The 27751-nt window shown below is 44.3% G+C and overlaps 1 protein-coding gene across 5 annotated transcripts in view; it reads right to left on the reverse strand.

Moving 5' to 3' along the window:
• The window catches only part of TMEM94 (transmembrane protein 94), a 175348-nt gene that overhangs the window by 57265 nt on the left and 90332 nt on the right, over positions 1–27751 (reverse strand). For all 5 annotated transcript variants that reach the window (XM_073608179.1, XM_073608181.1, XM_073608178.1 and 2 more), the window contains 7 exons: positions 19772–19876; positions 8212–8376; positions 7942–8121; positions 5180–5474; positions 4904–5077; positions 4601–4703; positions 4192–4409 (listed from right to left, as the gene is read on the reverse strand). In XM_073608179.1, the coding sequence (XP_073464280.1) occupies positions 4192–4409; positions 4601–4703; positions 4904–5077; positions 5180–5474; positions 7942–8121; positions 8212–8376; positions 19772–19876 (1240 nt within the window). The remainder of the gene's footprint in view (positions 1–4191; positions 4410–4600; positions 4704–4903; positions 5078–5179; positions 5475–7941; positions 8122–8211; positions 8377–19771; positions 19877–27751) is intronic.

A 27751-nucleotide genomic window follows, 5' to 3' on the forward strand; every position in this document is an offset into this window, starting at 1 on the left:
TCTGTGCCCTGAATACTCTTGCTTGGACCGTATCTAGGATCAGACCTAAATACTTTAGACTTTGAACTGGTCTTAAGGTTGACTTTTCAGTATTTTTGATCCAGCCTAAGCTTTCCAAATACCGCACTGTGCATGTTATGCTCTGTTCTAGAGCCTGTAGTGAGTGATCTCTGAGCAGGAGGTCGTCCAGATACCCGAGCACCAGGATCCCTGGAAAAGACCCAGTACTGGTGCTAGGACCTTTGTGAACACCCAGGGAGCTGTAGCAAGTCGGAAGGGTAGAGCCACAAGCTGAAAATGACGTTCCTCTACTGCAAATCAACCAAGGAACCCCTGATGAGGCTGAAAGATAGGTACCTGTAAATACACATCCGTTATATCGACGGAGGCTAGAAAGTCTCCCATCTGGAGTGAGGTGTCATGACCTTGCAGTAATACTTTCATGACCTATCTGTCTCTTACCTGGTCTGTGTATCAGCTTTGAGGCTTGTACTCTCACACCTGCATGCTTAAGTAATCTTCCCTCAGTGTGGCTCCACCCTACCCTCAAAAGGAACCACTATTTAACACCGTATTCTTCAAGCCTGCCTTGCCGTGCAATATTGTGTGTTTGGCTTCTGGCTTCCTGTTTCCTGCTTGCCGTGTGCTCTACATTTGTCTCTGTTACCGATCTTGGTGTGTTCCAGATTATCCCTGTCTGCTTGTGACCCTGACCTTTGGTGTGTTCTCGACTATCCTCGTTTGCCTGTGACCCTGACCTTTGGCATGTTCTCTGTTATCCTTGTCTGCTAGTCGCCCCGATATTTGGCTACCTCCTTACTATCCCTTGCTGTCCTGGGCTGCTGTTTCCTCTCCATACTCCTGTAGCCTACCGTGAGCGTGAGCTGGGAGACCCTGGTGGCCGTGACCTGGAGCCAGTTGCAGCCCAGTCCATCTTCACCCCTAGAGGCTCTGTTGAACACCTGCTGGCTCTTTGACTCCGCGCCCTGGGGAATCTATGCTCTAACTCCCTGTGCGATCCGTGTTGGTGCTCCAGGGAACCTGCCTTCCTGAACCACCCAGAGTTCCATCTGCAGCAGTCAGCCTTAGGGTCCACTATCTTAGCGGTGCACTCCTGACCCCAACGGGGTGCATCTGTCACCTGGACTCGGGTGACCTGACATGAGGCTACAACTGAGCGGACAGACTCCGTCCGAAAGGACTGGATCAGTAGAAACTGGTTCAGGGATCTTAGGTCCAAAATGGGACTTGTGTCCCTGTTTGGTTTTTGAATCGTAAATAGGTTCTAGTAAAACCCTGCGCCTCTTACGGGTACAGGAACCTCTACAATCACTCCTTGATGCACTAAATGATGTAGTGCCTGAAGCAATAAGTTTCTTTTTGGAGGATCCAAGGCAAGGTTGGATTTTAAAACCTCTGAGGGGGAACCCCCTGCAACTCCAGCTTGTAACCGCGGGATATAGTTGAGGTGACCCACTCGTCCTGAACTATTGTTCTCTAAATGTCCGCAAAGTGCAGCAGCCTTCCTCCCCACCCGATGGAGTGGAGGTGTCCCCTCAAAAGGAGGGCTTGGTGCTGGGTTTAGAATAATTTTGAACCCAGGGCTTTTTCTGGCACTTGCCTTGTGGCTTGCCCCTGGCCCTAGCGCCCTGTTGGCGGCGGAACTGCCTGGGCGTTCAGACATTTGAGAAAGCAGTCCCTGAGGTTTTAAATGAGGGACGCCTGTTGCTTTTCTTCACAGGAAGTAGAGAACTCTTCCCTCCAGAAAACTTTTTGGATATTTGTCCAAATGATCACCAAATAAACGTTCCCTGTGAAAGGGGAAACCTGCAATAATTCTTACAAGGAAGCTCTGCTGACCAGTTCTTAAGCCACAAAAGTCTGCGCATATTTACAGACAAAAGAGCCAAACAAGAAACCTGCTGTAATGAATCCTTTAAGGTGTCAACAGCAAAACACAGCGCTCGAAGAATAGCTGCCTTATTTTCAGGCAGAGCATCCTCTTTGTTAGGCCTGTCAGGACCTCTGATCCTTTACGGACAGGCAGATACCAATTTCTGCAACAGCTGGCTGAATAGCTGAACTGGCCAAAGAAAAGGAATAATAATAATAATGACTCCAATTTCTTGTAAACAGGGTCTTTCAAGCCCTGTGCGTTATCTACCGGACAAGTCAAGTTCTTGTTTAAGGAAGAGACTCCTGCATCTACGGCTGGCATGCTCTACTTCTTAAACTTTTCATCCATGGGATATAAAAGGAAAAACCTCTTAGGAAGAACAAAAATCCTGTCAGGCTGTTCCTAATCAGAATACACCGCCTGTTCCAACAAAGGGTGTAAGGGGAAAGCCTGTGTGGCCTGAAGAGGCCTCACGGATCCCAAAGAGGACCAGGGAGGCTCAGTAACCTCTGCAAGAGGCAAACTTAAAGGCAGAACGAACCATTTCGGTAAGAGTCAGGATCAAAAGCCTCTGTGATTGAGAGGCAGACACCAACTGGAAGTCTTCTTGTCCAGTTTGCTCGGAAGCACACTCATCTGCCAGGCCCGTCACAGAATCCTGAACTTCAAGCTCTTCCCCATCCTCAACCCATTCATGCTCCAGACTAGGAGGCTCCGGGGAGGGGGATCTGTCACGCTTCTTGCGTGACAGATCCCCCTGTCATGAATCATGAAAGCATGTCTTATGCTTTCATGATTTTGTACTCTCACTGCATGCAGTAGTATTCGCAGCTATGTGCACTTTCATGCAATGTTCTGTACTGTACCAATGGATATACTGTAAATTTACCTACGTGACAACAATTAAACACCTTTGTTTGTTAAAAAAAAAAAGTAACCAGGACTCTTTCTAGAGTGGGCCACTCGGCCAAGCTGAGCGATTGGGGGAGAAGGACCTTAGTCAGGGAGGTGACGAAGAACCCGATGGTCACTCTGACAGAGCTCCGGTGTTTCTCTGTGGAGAGAGGAGTACCTTCCAGAAGAACAACCATCTCTGCAGCACTCCATCAATCAGGCCTGTATGGTACAGCGGTCAGATGGAAGCCACTCCTCCATAAAAGGCACATGACAGTCCTCCTAGAGTTTGCCAAAAGGTACCCGAAGGACTCTCAGACCATGAGAAACAAAATTCTTTGGTCTGATGAAACAAAGATTGAACTCTTTGGCCTGAATGGCAAGCCTCATGTCTGGAGGAAACTAGGCACCGCTCATCACCTGGCCAATACCATCCCTACAGTGAAGAATAGTGGTGGCAGCATCATGCTGTGAGGATGTTTTTCAGCAGCAGGAACTGGGAGACTAGTCCGGATCGAGGGAAAGATGAATGCAGGAGTGTACAGAGACATCCTTGATGAAAACCTGCTCCAGAGCGCTCTTCTGACTGGGGCGAAGGTTCATCTTCCAACAGGACAACAACCCTAAGCACACAGCCAAAACAACAAAGGAGTGGCTACGGGACAACTCTTTGAATGTCCTTGAGTGGCCCAGCCAGATCCCAGACTTGAACCCGATTGAACATCTCTGGAGAGATCTGAAAATGGCTGTGCACTGACGCTCCCCATCCAACCTGATGGATCTTGAGAGGTCCTGCAAAGAAGAATGAGAGAAATTGCCAAAAAATACGTGTGCTAAGCTTGTAGCATCATACTCAAAAAGTCTTGAGGCTGTATTTGGTGCCAACAAAGTATTGAGCAAAGGCTGTCATTTTTATTTTAATAAATTTGCAAAGATTTCAAACAAACTTCTTTCACGTTGTCATTAGGGTGTACTGTTTGTAGAATTTTGAGGAAAATATTGAATTTATTCCATTTTGGAATAAGGCTGTAACAAATAGTGGAAAAAGTGAAGCGCTGTGAATACTTTCCGGATGCACTGTACATACCATAGTTTGTGGACTGCATAACTTTCCTACAGACTACAGACTCACAATTTTCAGTCTTTTTTCACTTATTTAGCAAACAAAAAATAACCCAGTGGTGATTAAATACCACCAAAAGAAAGCTCTATTTGAGTATTTTCCTTATGGGTTGCATGACCGTGCAATTGTCATTCCAAGTGTGACAGCGCTGAAAGGTGAAAATTGGCCTGGGCAGGAAGGGGGTAAAAGTGTCCTGTATTGAAGTGGTTAAAAAGGAGAAAAAGATAACATGGTATAGTATGCTATGCAGTATGTTCAATACTAGTTGCTTGCTCACCATCAGAACTCCAGCTGTCATGACGTCCAGAAGGTTTCAATGGCACAGTTCCACCTAGATCACATGATACTGGAATGGCGCTGTGACCAGGAACATGGTGCATCTCTATGCACTTTCCATGTAGTTGAGGGGACAGTGAATAGTGCATCGGCTTGTAGGAAAAAGCAGAGCAGTACCCAGACAAACAGGCTCGCTGGTAGAAATCGAGCACCTTTTTCCTAAGATACATGATAAATAAATATGAGAGTACTATATAGGCAGGATACAGACATGCAAATATAAATTGTGGAATGCAGAGAAAAGCTAATAAGGGCGAATGGAGAATAGAAGACAAGCTTTTGGTGCATTTTAAAATATATTCCAGTTTTTCAGGGATCCTGCCATTTGGAGATAATGTTATGAGGCGTACCTGTCAGACCCAGAGAGGGGGTAAATATCAGCTCCATCCCAGAAATCAGTACAGGCTTCAAGGATAATATCAGCTGTTCCATGGGACAGCATCTGCTCTGTGTCTGAGAGTTACAGGAACAAAAGATGAAAGATACAAATTTCAGTATATATAGATAAAAAAAAAAAACATTCTGACAGACAGGACAAGAAAAATTGCTAGCAGTGGATTAGAAAGGCACAGAACATAGCTTCAAATGTCATTATATATAAGGAAAATGCATGTGGTGTAATGCTTTAGGTAGGTGGCCATCAAACAACTTACTGGATGTGACATCCTTGACAAATAGGCTGACCATGTGGCTGAGGGAAGGTCGTCGTTTGGCAACCGCTGGAAGCTTGCAGAGAAGGGACTCCTTCACAGTTTCATCACTTGGAAGGTGATAAAGAGCAAGATGATTTTGCAGTTTAAACAGGTCCTTTGCTCCAGGCGTGAAACCTAGATACAAATCATAAGGTTGATAAACAAGGTGAGAAAAATAATTCTGTATTACAAAAAAAAAAAAAGTACACAGTAGGGGAGATATTAAACCAACCATACCGATGAGCCTAGAAAAGTCACAGAGTCCCCATGGGATATGCCCTGGAAGAACACAGCAGTGGGATTCTTGAAGGGCAATGTGCCTTAAATGGTCAGAGAAGCGGCAAAGGGTTGTGGTCACTCCTGGGTTACAGAGGTTGAGCAGCACGTTAAGACCCAGAGGTTTCAAAGAGCTCAGGTGAAGTTGCCAGTTAGCCTCATCAAACTGGATGCTTTGAGGGTTCTGCTGGTCCTGCGACAACCGAAGCATCTCTAGATGGCAGTCACAAACATAATCATCCACCTCGCTGCTCAGCTACAAGCAAAAAGTGAAAAACATAAAATATACATACTAATATAAAAAAGAACAAATTTTAAAATGGAACTCTAGTCAGATAATCAAACGAGAAGTATGGTTTTAATTTGTTTTTTAGAATCATACTTCCCTCGGTGGATGCAGCATTGGTCCGATGCTGCATCTGTCCCCCAGTGCCTCTGCACTGAGAACCAGGCGATCGAACATCACCAATCGCTCGGTTCTGACAGTTCCCCAAGCAAAGAACTGTAGACTGTCAGTCACAGCTCTCTGCTCTGCTTCCTCCTCGCTCATTGAAACACTGGGCTGTGGAGGGGGCGGAGCGGCCGTTTCAGGCTCTCAGCGGCTCGCTGAGAGGCTGAGTGGGGTGTCAATGTAGGCATCTGGTGGATCCAGACTCCGTGGTCAGGATGACGCGGTGGCGGGACCGACTTCTGTGACATCAGCAGAGAGCGGACTTCAGTCCGCTCTCTGCTGAAAATCGGTCACAGGAGAGCAAAACGAATTGCACTCCTGTGATCCAAAGAAGTACAGCCAAACCAGCTTTGGCTGGACTTCTCCTTTAGGTCCTGCTAGATCACTTCAGGCCAGAACCTTTTACAAGTATAGCTATGTAAAACATTAAAAATAAATGCCTATACTGTCTAAAATCCAGCAATACACTGTCTCCCCATTTCACACATGCTCACTTGCTCTCCATTTTTAGACACGGAGTTTGTATAGACCGATCTGCTGACATCCTTAAAGTGGTTGTACACCCTGTACAACCACTTTTACCTACAGGTAAGCCTATATTAAGGCTTACCAGTAGGTATTTAAAATATCTCCTAAACCTCCACGGTTTAGGAGATATTTACGAAAAAGCTGAGGGCCGATGACATTGGCGCATGCTAGTGGAGACAACGGTGACATCGCGGGCTTCGGTTTCAGGTAAGTGACCACTAATGGGCTACTATCCGATGCATAGTATGCTTTACCTTTGCAGGGAAATAAAGAGGAAGTGAAACCCACCAGGGTTTACTTCCTCTTTAAAGCGGAATTCAACACTCCTATCCTTTACAGCCAAGGAAGCTGCTTCTGTTTGATCTGCAACTGCCATGGTGCTGCACATGTGATCAGTTGTGACACCAGCCATTTGGTGGTTTTGCAGTTTGGTTGAGGACAAAAGCAAATGTGACAGTTAGCAATCCCAGAATTCCAGGAAGTGTCTGATGTGTCCGCCATGTCGCAGTCCCGATAAAAATTGCAGATCGTCGCCATTACTAGTAAAAAAATAAATAATAATAACATGCCATAAATCTATCCCCTATTTTGTAGACGCTATAACTTTTGTGCAAACCAATCAATATACACTTATTGGGATTTTTTTTAACAAAAATATGTAGAAGAATACATATCGACCTAAACTGAGGAAAAAAATGTTTTTTTGATAAAAAATGTGGGATATTTATTATAGCAAAAAGTAAAAGATAGTTTTTTTTCAAAATTGTCGCTCTTCTTTTGTTTATAACGCAAAAAATAAAAACCGCAGAGGCGATCAAATACCACCAAAAGAAAGCTCTATTTGTGGGAAAAAAAGGATGTAAATTTTGTTTGGGTACTGCATCGCACGTTCGCGCAATCGTCAGTTAAAGTGATGCAGTGCCGAATCGCAAAAAATGGCCTGGTCATGGAGCAGCCAAATCTTCCGGGGCTGAAGCGGTTAAAAATAACAAACTTGTAATACTTACCTGCTCTGTTGCAGTGGATTTGCACAGAGTAACCCAGATCCTCCACTTCTCGGGTCACTCTTCTGTGCTGCTGGCAAGTAGCTTGCTATGGGGGCACCCGAGCCGAGTCATAGCTCCCTGTGTCTATTCAGAAATGGAGCTCCGACCCAGCCCCTCTCTCCCCTAATTGGCTAGCTGACTTTGACTGACAGCAGGGGCAGCCAATGTCGCTGCTGCTGTGTCTCAGCCAATTAGAAGGGGGGAATCGTGGACTGCTGAGAAACTCGTGGACATCGCTGGACAGAGAGGGACCTCGGATAAGTATTAGGGGGGCTGATACACACAGGTTTTTTTATCTTAATGCATAGAATGCATTAAGATAAAAAACCTTCTGCCTTTACAACTCCTTTAACTTCCTGTCTTAGAGACCACAGGAAGTGAAATTAAATCCCTCGAAATCAAGTCCCTCTAAATTAAATCCCTCTAAAGTAAAGAAAACTTCTCTTAATTATCACCATAACAAGTGTCCTCATTGGAAGATTCTTGTTTTGGTGAGAACTCACGATTTTGGATTTTCCCTGACTTTCAATCTCATCGACAACAGCCACCAGGCAAATGGAAAGCATGAATGTCCCCAGCAATAAATACCTGACAAAGTTTCAAACCGCAACCATTCTAAATCAATAAAATGTTGGCTTTAGATACACTTTAATACTGCCTAGTGAAGGAGATTAAAGAAACACTAAATAACAAATTACCTGGCCTGCAGTATCTTGGCTGAAGCTTACATTAGAACCTGAGGCATGTTTGTTTCGGCTCTGAGGCTTTTTCTGTGTATCGGTAGGTCTGGAAAGATCATTTGAACGCTCAGCGCTTTCCTGTTCATTCACCATTTGTAGTACATCTGTGTCTGCTAGCAAAGCTACCATTTCCTGTGGCTGGGAAGACAAGCAAGGTGACACAGGGTTTAGTGCAACTAAAATCATTAAAGAAAGAACATCTGCAGAGCAAAGAAATGTTTTCAGCACCTCTTCTTCCATCTCTGTCTGACAGTAGGTATGTAAAGATAGCTGGTCAGTGACATCCTCGTGTCTTTCAGTGGCCTGATCCATTCTACCACTAAAAAAGAGGACAGTCTCTGGGCTGGGATTGGGCCAGGACAGAACACCTTGTTTATCGACACAGCAGATGACCTGTAAGACAAGACAACTATTAACTACATTTGACAACATCTACTAGTAGATTGATGCTTCTGAGATTCAAAGAACTTGGAACTATAAGACTGACTTGCTGTACCCGAGTTCCAGCACTCCATAGATTATAGCTACAAGTAGGGGGACTCATGCTTGGCATGAGTCCCTCACCTACAGAGCTATGCTGCTTGCTCTATGTATCAGTGTGCTGCTGACAAGACCACCACTGATATTCTCAGGAAAAAGTCTGGTGGCGGAAAAAAATTGATTTTTCATACATCTTACCTGTAAAAAATACGATTTTTATTACAGCTTACCTGTAAAATCCTTTTCTTGGAGTACATCATGGGACACAGAGCCTTAATAAAGTGGATGTAAACCCAATGTCATCCTTTTTAAACTACTGCCATAGGGGTTACCTATAAGGATATACATGCCTCCTGCATGTATCTTTACCTGTCAAATGTCTCCCCTCTGTCTGTTATTAGACCCAAAAAACGGCATATTCTGTGGTTGGGTCTGTTGTCTGGAGCTCGGTGGGTGGAGTCGTGATGTCAGTAGACTCCCCGCCCACCTCTACACTCGCCTTGTCAATATGCATTTCTCCTGAGTATTTCTTACACTGAACTTCTGCTATGATCTCTAACATCCAGTGAAAAGACAGGAACGTAACCACATGACTTCAGGATGCCAAATCATGCTGAGGTGTGGAGCAGCCAATCCTTGCAGAGCTGCTGAAGAAAAGAGTGGGGGTGGGAATTAAAAATCAAGTTAGACTTACCGGTAACTTGTTTTCCAGGAGTCTTTCAGGACAGCACCTTGAGAGCGTGGCTCCACCCACTTGACAGGAAACACACCTCCACCAAACTTTAAAAGGAGGCTCCTTCCCACTTATCATCAGTAGTAGTAGAGAACCAAGCTGGAACACATAATCAGAATATGGTTAGTCACAGCCTAGTAATTTAATACAATAAGGGCGGGTTGCTGCTGTCCTGAAAGACTCCTGGAAAACAAGTTACCGGTAAGTCTAACTTGATTTTTCCCTTAACGTCTTTCAGGGCAGCACCTTGAGAGGATAACAGAGACTTACCCACTTAGGGAGGGACCACAGCCTGCAAGACCTTTCTGCCAAAAGCTTGTTCACTTGCTGACAGAAGATCCAGCCTGTAATGATGGACAAACGTAAGGTAACTTGACCACGTAGCCGCCCTACAAATCTGATCTGGGGTGGCAACAGCCATTTCTGCCCATGTAGTGGCCTGAGCCCTGGTAGAATGTGCTTTAATTCCCAGCGGGGAGATAGCCCCGATTGAGAGTAGGCTGATAGAATAGCTGATTTAAGCCATCTAGCTATAGACCCCTTAGAAGCTTGCTGGCCCTTCTTCTTACCAGAAAAAAGAATAAATAGAGAGTCCGAGGACCGAAAGTTACTTGTTGCCTCCAGATAATGTAATAAAGTCCTTCTTACATCCAAATTATGGAATTTGCCTTCTTTTTCCCCCGAAGGGTTAGAGCAAAAGGTTGGCAGGATGATCTCCTGCAACCTATTGTGTGCTGACGCCACCTTTGGCAAAAAACCCGGATCGGTTTTAAGTATAATCCTATCTGTGTAGATAGTTAAAAAGGGTCTCTTAACAGATAGGGCGTGCAGCTCACCAATTCTCCTTGCTGACGTTATTGCCACTAAGAACAAAGTCTTAAGAGTAAGATTCCTTAGAGAGATTTCTTGTAGTGGTTCAAAAGGTTCCTTTGTGAGGGCTTGCAGGACCACTGATAGATCCCAATTGGGAAAGTGCTTAGCCGGAGCTGGTCTAGATCTGGTAAGCGCCTTGAAAAATCTTATAACCAAGCGCTCAGAAGAGATTGGTCTTTCTAGAAATACTCCCAAAGCAGCTACTTGCACTTTAAGGGTGCTGACTGACAATCCCTTGTCTGCCCCCTCTTGAAGAAATTCCAAAATTGACACTAAATTTCTTACTTTTCTCTTAGTCGAACGACAAAAAGAGTTGAAGACCTTCCAATATTTAGCATAGATTTTTCTGGTCACTATTTTCCTACTGGAAAGTAAGGTAGTTACCAAGGGTTGTGACAGACCCTTGTATCTTAACAACTGCTCCTCAGAAACCAGGCCGTGAGGCTTAGACTGGCCACTCCCGGATGCTGTATTGGACCCTGTAGGAGCAGGTTTTGCCGGAGAGGCAGCCGCCAAAATGGTTTGACTGCCATCTGTAGAATGGTGGAAAACCATGCCCTCTTTGGCCAAAATGGAGTAATTAGGATTACTGCTACCTTCTCCCTCTGTATCTTTCTTAACACCAACGGGATAAGTTGGAAAGGAGGAAATGCGTAACCCAGATGGAAGTTCCAGGGCTGGATTAACGCATCTGTCCTCTGGGCCTTGTCGTTTCTGTGAATAGAGAAAAATACTGGGAGTTGTGTATTTTCCTCTGACGCAAATAGGTCTATTTGTGGTTGACCCCAGGCCCTGGTAATCAATGCAAAGATTTCCGGAATCAGGCTCCATTCCGACTCCTGAATCCGCCTTCTGCTTAGATAATCTGCCACTACATTTAAGGTGCCTTTGAGGTGGACTGCTGATAAGGACCGAACATGCTTTTCTGCCCAAATCAGGATCTTTGAAGCTAGCAACTGAAGTGTTTTTCTTCTTGTACTCCCCTGTTTGTTTAGGTAGGCTATGGTAGTGGCGTTGTCTGAGAGGACCTGGACATGAGAACCTTGAAGGATAGGAGAGAAGGCATCTAAAACTAAGGCGACTGCCTTTAGCTCCCTCCAATTTGAGGACCTCTTTGCTTCTGTCCGAGACCACATTCCTTGCGTGAAGCCTTGGTCTAAGTGAGCTCCCCAACCCCATACACTGGCATCTGTCGTTACCACCTTTTCTATTGGAAATGACCAGAGCAGGCCTTCTGACAGATTCTCCTGTCTTCTCCACCACCAAAGCGATCTCTTGACCTTGGTGGGTATCTTTACCTTTGCTTCCAGAGATTCTGACCTGTGATTCCATATTCTCAGGAGAAAGCTCTGGAGAGGCCTGAAATGTAACATTGCCCATTGAATGGCTGGTATGGTTGCAGTTAGGGTTCCTAGGGATGACATCACTTGTCGGACTGATAATTCCTGGCTTGCCTGTAAGGACGCTACCACCTTCTGGACCTTCCCCTTCTTCTCTTCTGGGAGAAAAATCTTTTGTTCCCTTGAACAGATCTGATACCCCAGGAATAGTATTTTCTGGGCTGGATTGAAATTTGACTTCTGCATATTTATGATCCAACCCAGGGTTTCTAGATGACCTTGGGTTTTTCCGAGGTCGTCTAGCAGTCTTTCCCTGGAGGGGGCAAAAAGGAGTAGGTCGTCCAAGTACGGAATTACCGCAATCCCCTGCATGCGAAGAGGTGCAAGTGCTTCTGCCATTAATTTTTGTAAATATTCGTGGGGCAGAAGACAGGCCAAAGGGGCGAGCCCTGAATTGCAAGTGCAGAACCTCTTTTCCCAAATTTATTGCCAATCTTAGGAATCTTTGGGACTGCGGGGCTATAGGGATATGCAGATAGGCATCTCGAAGGTCTATTGATGCCATAAAGCATTCCCTTGTCAATAGATTTTTGACCGTGAAGATGGAGTCCATACGAAACCTTTTGTATTGGACTGATCTGTTCAGCGGTTTCAGGTTTAGGATTAAACGAAAATTTCCGGATGGTTTCTTTATCAGGAATATACTGGAAGATTTGTCATCAAGTACCTTTCTGAGGGGAGATCTGAAAACTCTATATTGTAACCCTGGGCTAGTATATTCAGAATGTACTGGTTTTCTGTTATGCCATAAAGCATTCCCTTGTCAATAGATTTTTGACCGTGAAGATGGAGTCCATACGAAACCTTTTGTATTGGACTGATCTGTTCAGCGGTTTCAGGTTTAGGATTAAACGAAAATTTCCGGATGGTTTCTTTATCAGGAATATACTGGAAGATTTGTCATCAAGTACCTTTCTGAGGGGAGATCTGAAAACTCTATATTGTAACCCTGGGCTAGTATATTCAGAATGTACTGGTTTTCTGTTATGCCATAAAGCATTCCCTTGTCAATAGATTTTTGACCGTGAAGATGGAGTCCATACGAAACCTTTTGTATTGGACTGATCTGTTCAGCGGTTTCAGGTTTAGGATTAAACGAAAATTTCCGGATGGTTTCTTTATCAGGAATATACTGGAAGATTTGTCATCAAGTACCTTTCTGAGGGGAGATCTGAAAACTCTATATTGTAACCCTGGGCTAGTATATTCAGAATGTACTGGTTTTCGGTTATGCTTGCCCAATAGGGGAGAAAGCCTTGCAGTCTTCCCCCTACCTGTAACCGACTGTCATTGCGTCTTGCTGGTTGACGCAGGAGGATGGAAAAGGACATTTCCTTTGCCTTTTCCCCTCTGCCCTGACCAGTTTTTCTTTTTCTCTTAAAGGCTTGTTTTGTTCTTGAGCCCTTTGAGGACGAAAAAAAACGTTTGACTGGTTGTTTCTTCTTTTTGACAGGAAAAGATTTCTGTTTATCTGCAGTCCTGTCCAGAACTGAATCCAAATCAGGGCCGAACAATAAGTCTCCTAGAAAAGGGACCCCGCATAATTTGTTTTTAGATGCTGTGTCCCCTTGCCAAGTCTTTAGCCATAAAGCCGGTCTAACAGAATTAGCAAGGGCTGCAGCCTTAGCTGTCATCCTGATAGACTCTGCTGAGGAATCAGAGACATAGGCTACGGCTGCTGAGAGGGTAGAAAAGGAGTCAAGGATTTCTTGCTTAGGGGAATCTGCCATTATATGAGCTTTAAGCTGATTTACCTAATACTCCAAGTTCCTGGAGATGCAAGTAGTTGCCATTGCTGGCTTAAGGTTGCCCATAATGGACTGCCAAGTCCGCTTGAGCTGTTGATCCATTTTTTTATCCATGGGGTCTTTTAAGATCCCCATGTCCTCAAATGCTAGATCAGTAGATCTTGACACTTGAGAAAAGGCTGCATCAAGTTTTGGAACCTTATTCCAAAGAGCCGCTGGGTCTTCATCAAAGGGAACCTTCTCTTATGAGCCCTAGAGAAAAATGGTTTCCTATCAGGGTCAGCCCATTCTTTTCTGATTGTTTCAGAAATCACTGCATGGACTGGAAAGGTACGGGACTTAGACTCGCTAAGCCCTGCATACATCTTGTCATGTAAAGACATTTCCTTATGCTCTTCTTCAAGGCCTAGAGTAGCATAAATAGCCTTTAAGAGGCCATCCACCTGATCCAAAGACAATTTATACTTGGAAGACATATTTTCCAGCTCATCACCATCCTCATTTGATTCATTAGAATGGGATGGGGAAAGCCCTTCCTGGTTCAGAGGACCCATCTCTGCCTCCACTGCCAGGATTAACAGTGAGCCTTGAGAGAACTGTGAGGTAGTGGGCTGACTTGCAGATGGATAGGTGAGTGAGGATCTGAAGGATTGAATGGTAGCATCCAATTCCTTTTTAGCAGATGCGATTAGATCACTGCATGCGGAAGTGGTTTCTTCCCTCACCAAGGAGTCAATACATGCTTGACATAAAGCCCTTTTCCAGCCTTCATTTAACTTAATTTTGCATGAAGGACATTTCTTTCTAATCCCAGGGTCAGAGCTCTTGGCCTGCCACGATAAGGGAAAAAGAGAGAGAAAAAAGACAAATTATCTTTTAGAGTCAGCTTGATTACTCAAGGTTGCTCACCACAGGTGCACAGTAAGAAAAGTTATCAGACTCATGTGCCCTGACAGGCCCCTCCGCCACCAGGGGGAAAAAATACCCTCAAACTTCACTAACATTTAGAGAGAAGAGGGCTAGAGAGAGACCCCACAGTAAAGCTGAGCAGAAACTACAGTCTGCTCCTTACCTGGGCCTTGCTGGTGCCTGTGCCTGTTCCACTCGCTGCGGTTCCTGAATCCATGCTGAGGCAGCAGCGTGATGCCTGTGGCGAAAACGCCGGTTCCGGACTCCAATAGCACCTGTGCGCTGGACCGGAACCGGAAATAAATAGGCACCAGACCTATTCCTCCCTCCTCCCCCTGCGCTTCCGGCGGAAATGACGCCTGGCGCCTGCTCCATGGATGCTGCCCCACTTCCGGATACCTCACATCCGGCGGATGCAGTCCTCTGACTGCCCTTCCCAAGATGGTGGCGGCGTCAGTGAAAAAACATGTGCAGGCAAGAAAAAAACAAACAAAAACGCCTGACATGCCTGACGCCCCTGCCTGGGAGCAGCAATACCCGAAGCAGTTCTGGCTCTCCCCGAGCACTGACGAGGGAGAAGGAGCCCATCCACCCGGCACCCGTAAGCCTGTGGAAAATGGGAGGAATCGGCTCTCCTGAGGTAGGTAAAAAAAAATAGTGGAGTAGGGAGCCTGTTCTCTCAGGACAGAACCTTGAGAGCTCCAAACTCCCACATGTGTTCCCGCCGGAGGAAACACATAAACTGATGATAAGTGGGAAGGAGCCTCCTTTTAAAGTTTGGTGGAGGTGTGTTTCCTGTAAAGTGGGTGGAGCCACGCTCTCAAGGTGCTGTCCTGAAAGATGTTAAGGGAAAAAATAATGCATGTCTTAGGCTAGTGCATGAGATATGTAAATCACCTGTCACTCACAGCAAGGGGGAGGATTTGTCTGTTTTTTTCTCTGTTTGTCAAGTTTTATCTCACTGAACAATAAAAGAGGATTGCTCAGAGCTGGATCAACTCTTTGTGGCAAGACTGGGCTCAAATGATAGGAAATCTTATACTCTACATTATGATATAAAAAAAAAAAAAATTGGGGTTTACATCCACTTTAAGTAATTACTTAATGGGTTATAGGCTACCTTCAGGTGTTGACACTGGTAAACCCATTCAAGGAAATGTACACCCTATATAACCCCTCCTCCTTCCAGGAGCACATCAGTTTTTATAGCAAAGCAATATACTTAATCCCAAAAGAGGGGCGGGACCTCAGTGTCCCATGATGTACTCCAAAAAAAGGATTTTACAGGTAAGCTGTAAAAAAAAAAACTATTTTCTTTATCGTACATCATGGGACACAGAGCCTTAAGTAATTACTTAATGGGACGTCCCATAGCAATGCTACTTGAGGGGAGGGAGAAACAACCCGCAGGGTACCCACAGACTTGAGGATTTATACTGCTGCCTGCAGTACACTGTGCCCAAAGGCGATATCCTCATACCTCCTTACATCCACCTGATAAAATTTTGTGAATGTATGTACTGAAGACCAAGTTGCGGCCTTGCATATCTGAGCCATGGAGGCCTAGTGACGCACTGCCCAAGAAGCACTAACCGACCTGGTAGAGTGCGCCTTAACTTGAAACGGGGGAATCTAACCCCTTAAATCATAAGTTTGAATTATTACTTGCTGAATCCACTTAGCAACAGTGGATTTCGACGCTGCCTGTCCCTTCTTAGGACCCTCTGGCAGAATAAATAAGACATCAGTCTTACGAATCTAAGCAGTTGTCTAAAAAATAGATTTTCACTGCTCTCACCACATTAAGACAATGTAGTGACTCTTCTTCCCTGCAACATGGTTTTGGAAAAAATGATGGCAGGACAATATCTTGGTTCAGGTGAAATCTGAAACCACTTTTGATAAAAAAAGGTCTGGACGAGCGCATAACACCACTCTGTCCCCATGACAAATCAAATATGGCTCTTTACAAGAAAGAGCAGCCAATTCCAAAACCCTCCTTGCTGAGGATATAGCAACCAAAAATACCAACTTCCTTGTCAGAAGGACTAGGGGAATATGTTGTATTGGTTCAAATGGCTGTTTTTTGTAACACAGACAAAACTAAGTTCAAGTCCCAAGAGTTCAAGCGAGGTTTGACGGGCGGAATAAGCCACTTCACCCCCTGTATAAAACCCCGGACTACAGAATGAGTAGTAAGTGGTCTTTTGAAATGACCGATAAAGCTGAGACTTGGCCTTTAATAGTACTCAAGGCCAATTTCATTTCCACCCCTATTTGTAGAAAGGCAAGAATTTTTGCCTATGATATATCCCCGATGGTGCCAACCCTTGGATTCACACCAGGAAACATAAGCACTCCAGACTTTATAGTCCTGGAAGCTGGCTTCCTTGCACTAATCAGGATAGAAATAACTGACCAGGAAAGCCCACGTTTCTTCAGAATGTGGTTCTAATAGCCAAGCCGTTAAATTTAGAGACCGTAAGGTAGGATGGAATATTGGTCCCTGTGAGAGCAGATCTGGCCATAGTGGGAGGGACCATGGGCCCTCCACTGCCATCTTTAGGATGTCTGCAAACCATTACCTTCTGGGCCATGCTGGTGCCACCAGAATTACCGGCTTTCTTTCCATCTTGATCCTGCAAAGAAGTCGAGGCAGCAACTGAATAGGGGGGAATGTATAGATCAGTGAGAACTGATCCCATGGGGTCACCAACGCATCCATTACACATGCGAATGGATCGCTTGTTCTGGCCACAGAGTTGGCTAACTTCATGTTGAACCTGGACGGTAGAAGATCTACGTCCGGAATCCCCCATCTTTGGTAAACAACCTGAAATATGTCGGGGAGAAGAGATCATTCCGCTGGGAATAACTGCTGGCGACTCCGCCTGCCAATTCTCTACTCCCAGAATGAAGACTGCCGATAGGCACGGAACATTCCTTTCTGTCCAAGTTAGAATATGGTTCACCTCTCTGCGCTGAGACACCTTCGGTGCCCCCTTGGTGATTGATATAGACCACGGCTGTGGCATTGTCTGATGGAATCCTGACTGGACAATCCTGTAACCTGAAAGTCCAGGTCTTTAGAGCCAGACGTACTGCCTGAATCTCTAGGATATTGATGGACAAGGTTCCTTTCGGTTCTTGACCACTGTCCCTGGACAGTTACAGTATGTTTTCTAGTACTGCTCCCCAGCCTGCAAGGATGGCATCCGTCGTTACCACTTTCCAGATGACTGGTCTGAAGCACTGGTCATCAGCCGAGGAGAGACTGTCACAGCTGTGTTGTATTTGTTATTAGCCTGCCGTGTGTCCTCGTGGACGTTCACAGCATCGTGCTTAGGCGCCGCCCCCTCCGAGAAAAAATTCTGCCCCTTTTTACTTTTAAAACATTCCCACGCTTGTGCATGGCGTTTTCGGGTCCACCGACCCAACACGAGGGGGGGGCAGGGACCCATCCAGCAGCAGGCACAAACAATGAAATCAGCCACAGTAAAAACAATAAGCGGTATTCGCGGGACCCCCGCACCCCCCCGCCCCCTCTGGTCCCATCAGGGAGAAGAAAAACACTTTTGCAGCTGTTACCTTGCAGAGTCTCCCCTCTACACGCTCCTGCAATCAAACATGGACTGAGCTTACAGTGAGACAACAGAGTAAGGTATGTGCATAGACTCCCTCTAGTAGAAATATAAGGCATGACAACATTTTTTCCCTAATGAAAGAAATACATAGATATCTTACCTTATCCTCGCTGCAGGATTTGTTGAATTAACAAACAATCCAACCTTCACCCATCACAGCAGGCTGCGTAGCAAACCTTAAGGGACTGGGTCCCTAAAACGGGGTTCCAACTGCCCTGGACCAGTAAAAGCACCCCATCAGGAAGTTTAGGTAATGTAGCAAGACCTAAGCCCTGGGTTCCTGGGGTCCAGCCCTACAAAGAGAGACATTACAGGCAAAACCTTGTGCTTCGGATACGAGGCCCAAGGTACCTTCCTTTTAGGCCTCAATGGCACTTAGGATGAATCTGGTCTATGGAGGCTATTTAAATCCAGCATTGATCCCTCCTGGAGCTCCTCAGAGCACATCTTCACTTGTGACCAACGCTATTAGACACTGGCGAAAAAACTGATGTGCTCCTGGAAGGAGGAGGGGTTATATAGGAAGTAAACTTCCTTGATTGGGTTTACCAGTGTCAACACCTGAAGGTAGCCTATAACCCATTAAGTAATTACTTAAGGCTCTGTGTCCCATGATGCACGATAAAGAAATCTATTTCTTGGAGTACATCACAGGACACAGAGCAGCCATAATAATTACTATCTGGGTTATGCGCCACCTATAGGTGAATGGACACTAGCAGATCAAACAGGAAGTCCCCCCCTATATAACCCCTCCTATACAGGAAGTACCCCAGTTTTGTAGCAAGCAATAAATATCCCAGAAAAGAGGAGAAGGCCTCTGTGTCCTGTGATGTACTCCAAGAAATGGATTTTACAGGTAAGATGTAGGAAAAATCTGATTTTCTTTATCGTACATCACAGGACACAGAGCAGTCATAATAATTACTATGTGGGATGTCCTAAAACAATGCACTTGAGGGGAGGGGGACACAATCACAGAAACTGCCACCTGAGACGGACCTATTCTGCCGGCCGTAACATACTGTAGACCAAAGCAGTCTCCTCCATGGCTTTGATATCCATCTGGTAAAACCCTGTGAATGTATGAACTAGAAACCATGTAGCTGCCCTGAAAACCTTAGCCCCTGCCGCCTGATGGCAGACAGCCCAGGATGCCCCCACACACCTGGTAGCAAGCGCTCTCACCAGAAAGCGTGGGGACTGGCCCTTTCAAGCCATAGGCTTGAAAGATTAACTGGTGGATCCAACGAGAAATAGTTAACTTGGATGCAGCTGCCCTTCCTGGGCTCTTCTGGCAGCACAAACCAAGATTCCTGACCTGCGCTGACAATTCGAATAAATCCTGACTGCCTGAACTACCTACAAAGTATGCAGCGATCTTACTCCTGCCTACTGAGGATTTAGAAAAGACGGTAAGACACTGTCCTGTTTCAAGTGAAAACTAAAAGCCACTCTAGGCAAGAAAGATGGATGAGGACGCAACATCACCTTGTCATGGTGCAAAACCAAGAACAGCTTCTTACATGAAAGAGCCGTCAGCTCTGACACTCTTGCTGAAGTGATAGCATCCAAAAAAGCCACCTTCCGAGTCAAAGGACTAACGGAGTTTCTCAAATTGGTTCAAAAGGTGGCTTCTGCAAGGACAGTCAAGACCAAGCTCAAGTTCTAAGGACACAAGGTTGGCCTGACAGGCAGGACTGCCTGCGTTAAGTACGAAAGGAGTGAGAAACAACGGTCTGTGGAAAAAAAATAGATAGAGACTAAATCTGATCCTAATGAAACTTAAGGCCAATCTCATTTCCTCTCCCGATTGAAGAAAGGAAAAAACATAGCCGCTCTTTACCAATTCCTTTAAAACTCAGTGGTGTCTGACAGCACATTGTTGGCAAGCACAATTCACCAGATAGTAGACATTGGTAGGCATCAAAGGGGGCAGGAAATGATGGAACCATGGCAGTAAATTGTGCTTATAATCAAAAAGCCAATATTCCTACTCACCGTGACAGATCCCAGGCCATGCAGCAAACCAGACGTATATGACAGCGTCTCACATTTCCCCCTTACAACACGCAGGAAGTGCGTATACACAGAGCGCAACATTTCCTACATAAGAGATTAATTTGTTAAAAAACAGGAGTCTAAATGAGGAAAGTACAAAGAATTAAATGGACAAAACTTTTGCTCTGCCCAGGCAGAGCAGAGGAACAGGTTTTTTTTGTGAAAAAAAAAAATCTAAACACAAAACTTCAGCTCAATAACATTTAACATTTTTCATTTGCAGTACAGAACACAAACGAAAATTGTGTACTGTACAACACAATACAATGATGTACAGCGCGTCGTTCGGGTGGGGAGAGCTAGTCTTAAGTCCAAGCAGTCGTTAAACGAGGATTATCTGTAGTGGTAGTGCAAACATTTCATGTCACATGATATTAGCGGTTTATCAAGCACAATATTTCAGTAAAAAATACACTAAGGCGCCTTTCAAATGGGCGTTCCATATGTCCATTTTTCATCCATCCGATGACGGATGAAAAATGGACAGCAATGCATTCCTATGGGCAACATTTAAAGCAGGCAATGTCAGTCAGCGCCAGCAAGTGAGGGAGCCTGTCTGTTCACACTGTCCCCTCACTGTATACACTGCTCTTGAATGAATGAATAACTTGTAAAGTGCTATATATGCAAACTAAATCGCCTTAGGGGCTTTTCCCGCCAGTGTCAGTCTGGGTCTTCAGAGAGATGGGTCTTGAGCTTCTTCCTGAAGGCCAGATGGTTTTCTTCCGAGCGGATGTCCGCGGGTAGAGCGTTCCATAGCCGTGGTCCTTGGACTGCGAACCTTCGTTCGCCTTTTAATTTATAACGGGTCTTGGGGATGTGGAGGAGGTTCTGGTTAGTGGACCGGAGAGGGCGACCTGGTGTGTAGTGCTTTATTTTGTCGTAGAGGTATTGCGGGGCTTTTCCTTGTGTACATTTGTGAGTGAGGCAGAGGGTCTTAAATGTAACTCGGTCCTTCACAGCTAGCCACCAATGGAGGGTCCTCAGGGATGGGGTGATTGATTCCCAGGGTTTTTTTCAAGTTACCAGTCTGCCTGCTGTGTCCTGGACAATTTGTAGATGTGAAATTTAGCCTTTTGGAAGTCCTAGGTATAAGGAATTTGCTTAGTCGAGTCGGGAATTGATGATTGTTCCAACTACTGCTGCTGTATCTCCTTCCGGGATAAAGGGGGTGAGTCTACGCAATAGGCAAAGAAGGTAGTGGGATGCGCTGACTACTGATCCTATTTGTGCATCCATCGTCATGTTTGAGTCAAAGACGACTCCGAGGCTTTAGTGCTGGGGGTGATGGGTTGTCTGAGGATGGCGAGTGGTGTGGACATCATGCCAGGGTGTCCACACTCCTCTCCTGCCTCTCTCCTGCACACAGCCCCCCCACCCTCCCAAAGAGGACCTGTCACTTATATGCCATCACATAAGGGGCTATTGGTCCCCTATGTGATATAATTTTATTGCCAAGTTTAAAAAAAAAACACTAAGGCTCCTTTCACATATGCAGATGGACCATTTGTCCGTTTTTCATTATTGTATGTCCACCCAGAAGTAATCATTAATGTTGCCAACATCCCAAATAATAAGCAGAAGGAAGAGGCTACCCCCTTGAAGTGGGACTTTAGGGGCAACAAAAGTACTTTAGTAGATTTCAGAAAATGACAGAATTTTATTAGAGCATATAAAAACATAGCAAAAAACAAAATTACATAAAATAGTTGGTAACAACGGCTATATATTCAGTGGATGACCCAGATTTGGTGCACTTGTATGTCCTCTTTAACCCGATGTGTTTCAGACATAATAGGTCTTTCATGAGGGGCAGGTAGGAGAGAGATGCCGAATATTTAGTCATCGGACAATGAATTACATCAAAAATAGCCATTATTGGATCTAAAACCAATGTCCACCATTGCCAAAGGGTGAAGATACCCCGTGGGTCCCAAAACTTATACCCCAAGAGTCTCACACTGGGACCATCAGGCATTGGGGAGAGAAGACAAATTAACTGCCTGAACTGCAGAGCTCTGCAGCTCTGTTTGTGTGGAAGATTGACGGATGAAAAACAGACATCGATGCATCTCTATAGAAAAAACGGCTGTAAATGGATCCATTATCTATCATCCATTTACATACATTTCTGTCAACATCAGTTTTTTGTAACTGATCAAAGCCCTATTTTTCTTTAGTTAAAAAGACATATAGGATGAAGAACAGATGTAAATGGACAAGCCGTTTTTTGCATAAAAAATGGCTCCAGGACTCAAGCTGGCAGATGTAAAAAACTGATTTAAAAACGAATGAAAAACAGATGTAAACTTCATCCGTTTTTTCTTTGAAATAACGTGACTGAACAAATGAAACAAATGGTCCGCATGTGTGAAAGGGGCCCTAAAAAGACACATGAAAAGTAAAAAAAAATAAATAAAAATTGACCCCCCCCCACATACGCAGGCACACATACAAAAATGCATGCTTTGGGCATTCCGTATGCTTAAAAGAAAATACGTATGGGCTCTTTCACACGGGCTTTCCGCTCAGCGGGAGATCGATCCATTGATCCCCGCTGAGCAGGTAGATGACAGGTCCATCTCCACTCACTGTGCAGAAATGGACCTGTCAGAGCCCCACTCTCCTCTATGGGGTGATTGGATGAAAATGGACCGCCTATCTGTTTTCATCCAATCCACCAGACGGATGGAAAATAGGGTCACCATCCATCTGGATTTCACAGATAGGATCGGATATCAGCGGACATGTCACCACTGACATCTGCCGCTCCATAGAGGTGCATGGAGAGTCCGATCAGGCCTGCCTGAAAAACTGATTGGAAAGCCTGTGTGAAAGGGGCCTATCAGTTTACATCAGTTTTTCCATCCACTAGCTGGAGTCCTTAAAGGGTAAGTTTACCTTTACAGAAAAATCTTTAAGGTGAACATACACAGGTCCCCCTTCTCACCCCTCGCTCCCTCTCCCCAGTATCGCTGACCTGCAGCGTGTCGATCTCCCGTTCTAAGCCCCGGTATAGCCGCCTCACGGCTCCGGGGCTTAGAAATCCCCGGAGCTTAATCTCCTAAATGTACCCCGTCAGGAGGGACATTTAGGAGCATTGTAATTGGTCGGCGGCACCGACCAATTAGAACCCGCGTAGCCCGTCCTCTCAGCGGGGAAGAAGATGCGTGGATGCCGAGGGGATTTCTAAGCCCCGGAGCTGCGAGGCAGCTATACAGGGGCTCAGAATGGGAGGTCACCACGCTGCAGGTCAGCGGGACTGGGGGGGGGGGGGGGGTGTTCCTTTGTAAGTTCACCTTACAGATTTTTCTGTAAAGGAGAACTTACACTTTAACCACTTGAGTCCCGGAGTAAGAATTTTTACACCTTTCACATGGGTTTCATCCGTTCAGTCACGTTTTAACAAAAAATGGATTCAGTTTACATCAGTTTATCCATCTTCCATTTAGTTCTGTAAAGTTTCCATCTGTTTTTTATCCATTTACATCTGTTTTTTGTTCGCTTCCGTTTTTTTTAAAACAGAACAAAAATGCAGACTTCCCTTCCATTTAAAAAAAAAAAGCATACCTTAACAGAAGCGGTTGAAAAACAGACATAAACGGATAACGTTTATAACCGTTTGCCCATAGGAATGCATTTATAGGGCACACAAATGCAATATATTATCCAATTGTTTGGCAAAACATAAAAGATAGATGAGGTTGTGCCAAATAAACAGATACTCAACAGGTCAAGCATTCAAATTGTGTGTGCCTGTGAAACGCCGAAATTTTTTTTCCATAGGCGATACTTTAAAAGTCTGTACAGGTCATCTGTTTAAAGTTGACCATAAAAAATGGGCCTGAAATTATTGGGCTCAATGAGGCGTGCACGACCATTTGCAACACGTGTTGTGCAATCAACCTTTAGTACATTAGTGCCTCCGATGCATGTACAGTATCTCACAAAAGTGAATATTTTATTATATCTTTTCATGTGACAACACTGAAAAAAAGACACTTTGCTACAATGTAAATTAGTGAGTGTACAGCTTGTATAATAGTGTAAATTTGCTGTCATCTCAAAATAACTCAACACACAGCTATTTAAGGAGTTGTAAAGGCAGAAGGTTTTGTATTATCCTAATGCATTCTATGCATTAAGATAAAAAACCTTCTGTGTGTATCAGCCTCCCCAACACCCCCCAATTACCTACCTGAGCCCCTTCTCTCTCCAGCGATGTCCAGGATCCCCTCAGCCATCCAGGACACTCCTCCTGATTGGCTGAGACAGAGCAGCGGTGCCATTGGCTCCCGGGCTATCAATCAGCCAATCAGGGGAGAGATGGGTTGGGTCTCTGTGTCTGAATTGATACATGGAGCTCTGACTTGGCTTGGATGCCCCCTGTAGCAAGCTGCTGGTTGAGGAGCACTCAAAGGAGGGAGGGGCTAGGAGGAGCAAAGAGGGACCCAAGAAGAGGAGGATCCAGGCTGCTCTGTCCAAAACCAACTGCACAGAGGAGATAAGTATAACATAATTTGTTATTTTATTTTTATTTTTTTTAAACAAGCCTTTACAATCACTTTAATGTCTAAACTGCTGGCAACAAAAGTGAGTACATCCCTAAGTGAAAATGTCCAAATTGGGCCCAAAGTGTCAATATTTTGTGTGGCCATCATTTTCTAGCACTGCCTTAACCCTCTTGGGCATGGAGTTCACCAGAGCTTCACAGGTTGCCACTGAAGTCCTCTTCCACTCCTCCATGATGACATCACGGAGCTGTTGGATGTTAGAGACCTTGCGCTCCTCCACCTTCCATTTGAGGATGCCCCACAGATGCTCAATAGGGTTTAGGTCTGGAGACATGCTTGGCCAGTCCATCACCTTTACCATCAGCTTCTTTAGCAAGGCAGTGGTCATCTTGGAGGTGTGTTTGGGGGCGTTATCATGTTGGTATACTGCCCTGCGGCCCAGTCTCTGAAGGGAGGGGATCATGTCCTGCTTCAGTATGTCACAGTACATGTTGGCATTCATGATTCCCTCAATGAACTGTAGCTCCCCAGTGCCAGCAGCACTCATGCAGCCCCAGACCAAGACACTCCCACCACCATGCTTGACTGTAGGCAAGATACACTTGTCTTTGTACTCCTCTCCTAGTTGCCGCCGCACATGCTTGACACCATTTGAACCAAATAATTTTATCTTGGTCTCATCAGACCACAGGACATGGTTCCAGTAATCCATGTCCTTAGTCTGCCTGTCTTCAGCAAACTGTTTGCGGGCTTTCTTGTGCATCATCTTTAGAAGGGGCTTCCTTCTGGGACGACAGCCATGCAGACCAATATGATGCAGTGTGCGGCGTATGGTCTGAGCGCTGACAGGCTGACCCCTTCAACCTCTACAGCAATGCTGGCAGCACTCATTCGTCTATTTCCCAAAGACAACCTCTGGATAGGACGCTGAGCACGTGCACTCAACTTCTTTGGTCAACCATGGCGAGGCCTGTTCTGAGTGGAACCTGTCCTGTTAAACCGCTATATGGTCCTGGCCACCGTGCTGCAGCTCAGTGTCAGGGTCTTGGCAATCCCCTTATAGCCTAGGCCATCTTTATGTAGATCAACAATAATTTTTTTTAGATCCTCAGAGTTCTTTGCCATGAGGTGCCATGTTGAACTTCCAGTGACCAGTATGCGAGAGTGAGAGCATTAACACCAAATTTAACACACCTGTTCCCCATTCACACCTGAGACCTTGTAACACTAACGAGTCACATGCCACTGAGGAGGGAAAATGGCTAATTGGGCCCAATATGGACATTTTCACTTAGGGGTGTACTCACTTTTGTTGCTAGCGGTTTAGACATTAATGTATGTGTGTTGAGTTATTTTGAGGGGACAGCAAATTTACACTGTCATACAAGCTGTACACTCACTACTTTACATTGTAGCAAAGTGTAATTTCTTCAGTGTTGTCACATGAAAAGATATAGTAAAATATTTACAAAAATGTGAGGGGTGCACTCACTTTTGTGAGATACTGTATTTACTCTCGTATGGTTGAGTCTTTTTGGCAGTGGAGTGGGAGGACTTCATTTTTTTGGGTGGGGTGGGGGGCTTAGGTTTAACTTCATTTGTTTACACTTTTTTTCCAGCAACTTTATATTTTTCACTTAGGCTGCATTCACACCTGAGTGTAACATTATTCTGGCATTTTTTTTTTTTTTGCATCCTTATGTGTAATTTTGGCACATTTTATGCGCGATGTACATGTTTTTATACAGCAAATTTGAGGTTTTTTTTAGTCAAAAAAGGAAAACTATTATGTGTTGCATCATTTGTTGCTAGGTTTTTCAGCTTTTCCATCAGCTTTTATTTCTTTTTTTATTATTATTCATTATTATTTTTTTTTGTAAGGAGTTAGAGTTAGGATTAGGTTAAGGTCATTTGTTATTCATTTTTTGTAATACTACTACTAATGAATAAATAAATGTAAAGTAAATACACAAATAAAACTAATTATAAATAAATAATAACTAAATACAATAAATGAATCCTATGTAATAATAAATAATTACCCCTAACCCTTCAAAAAATAAATAAATAAATAAAATACTGATGATAAAATAGAAATAAATAACAAAACACCCCACCACAAAATAAATTAGTTATTACTACTACTAATAAATTATTATTATTTTATTTAATTTTAAGGTTAGGGGTTAATTATTATTTATGGATTATTACATATTATTGATTTATTGTATTCGTTTATGATGGCTTTTAGTTATATGTGTATTCATTTTACATTTATTTATTCATATATTATTATTTGTTTCTATTTTTTTCATTCAAGCAGAAAATTGTGCAAAAATGCACAGCAAAATGCGCGAATGCACACAAACATGTGCAAATGGCACGTTTCCATTCATTTCTATGGGAATAAAACCGAGTCAAAAATGTGCACATCTGCTCAATTTGAGCTACAAAAAAAGCTCCAGAACTTTCTTGAGCTTCAGGCGCCTTTGAGCGGAGATGTGAATAATTGATATATATAGTAAAAAGTGCAGCGCTAAATGTGAAGCATATGTGGTTGTGAACCAATATGCAAATCTGCAAAATAAATGCACAGTGAATTAATAAATTAAGTGTTAAATAACATTGGCTTGCACCAATAAAATGCACATAGGCTAGTGTACACAAACAATAAATCAAAATAAATGCAAATGTTCAACAAAATTAGCATGAAAAGGATGCACAAAAAAACCTAAATGCATAACAATAATTGGCTTGCACCAACATTAAAGTGCACATGAGCTAAAACAACTAAAACAAATATACAAGTAGCCGCAAAAAAATAAACAGTTCAAATGTGGTGAGCAGGCAGGTAGTGGGGCTCTGTTAAGCCAGATGGGAAAAGTCACCAGCATGATTTGTACTCTTACCAGAAGATGACTCAAATGCCAGCGGCAGAGAGTCAACCAGGCATAAGAATGGAAACTGGAACTCAAATGGGATGTCACTGGTGATCAGAATGCAATGTTCCAATGTCTCGTCCACCGAAGTTAATCATGCAAATAATTCACGAAAGAAAAAAGGGCCTCCACATAGTGTAGATCATAATGGAAGGAGTTTATTTAAAAATGAAGAGTACTGACACCAAGGCTGATGTATGGGTAAAATCAGTGTGAGCACAGATATTCCAAAGAGTGCAATGTTTGTGGAGCTGACTCACTTGAACCGATGCGTTTCATCCACAAGGACATTGCACTCTTTGGAATATCTGTGCTCACATTGATTTTACCCATACATCAGCCTTGATGTCAGTACTTAATTTTTAGATAAACTCCTTCCATTATGATCTACACTATGTGGAGGCCCTTTTTTCTTTAATGAATTATTTGCATAATTAACTTCGGTGGACGAGACATTGGGACATTGC

Source organism: Aquarana catesbeiana, linkage group LG12, assembly GCF_042186555.1.
Source record: "Aquarana catesbeiana isolate 2022-GZ linkage group LG12, ASM4218655v1, whole genome shotgun sequence".
NCBI lineage: Eukaryota > Metazoa > Chordata > Amphibia > Anura > Ranidae > Aquarana > Aquarana catesbeiana.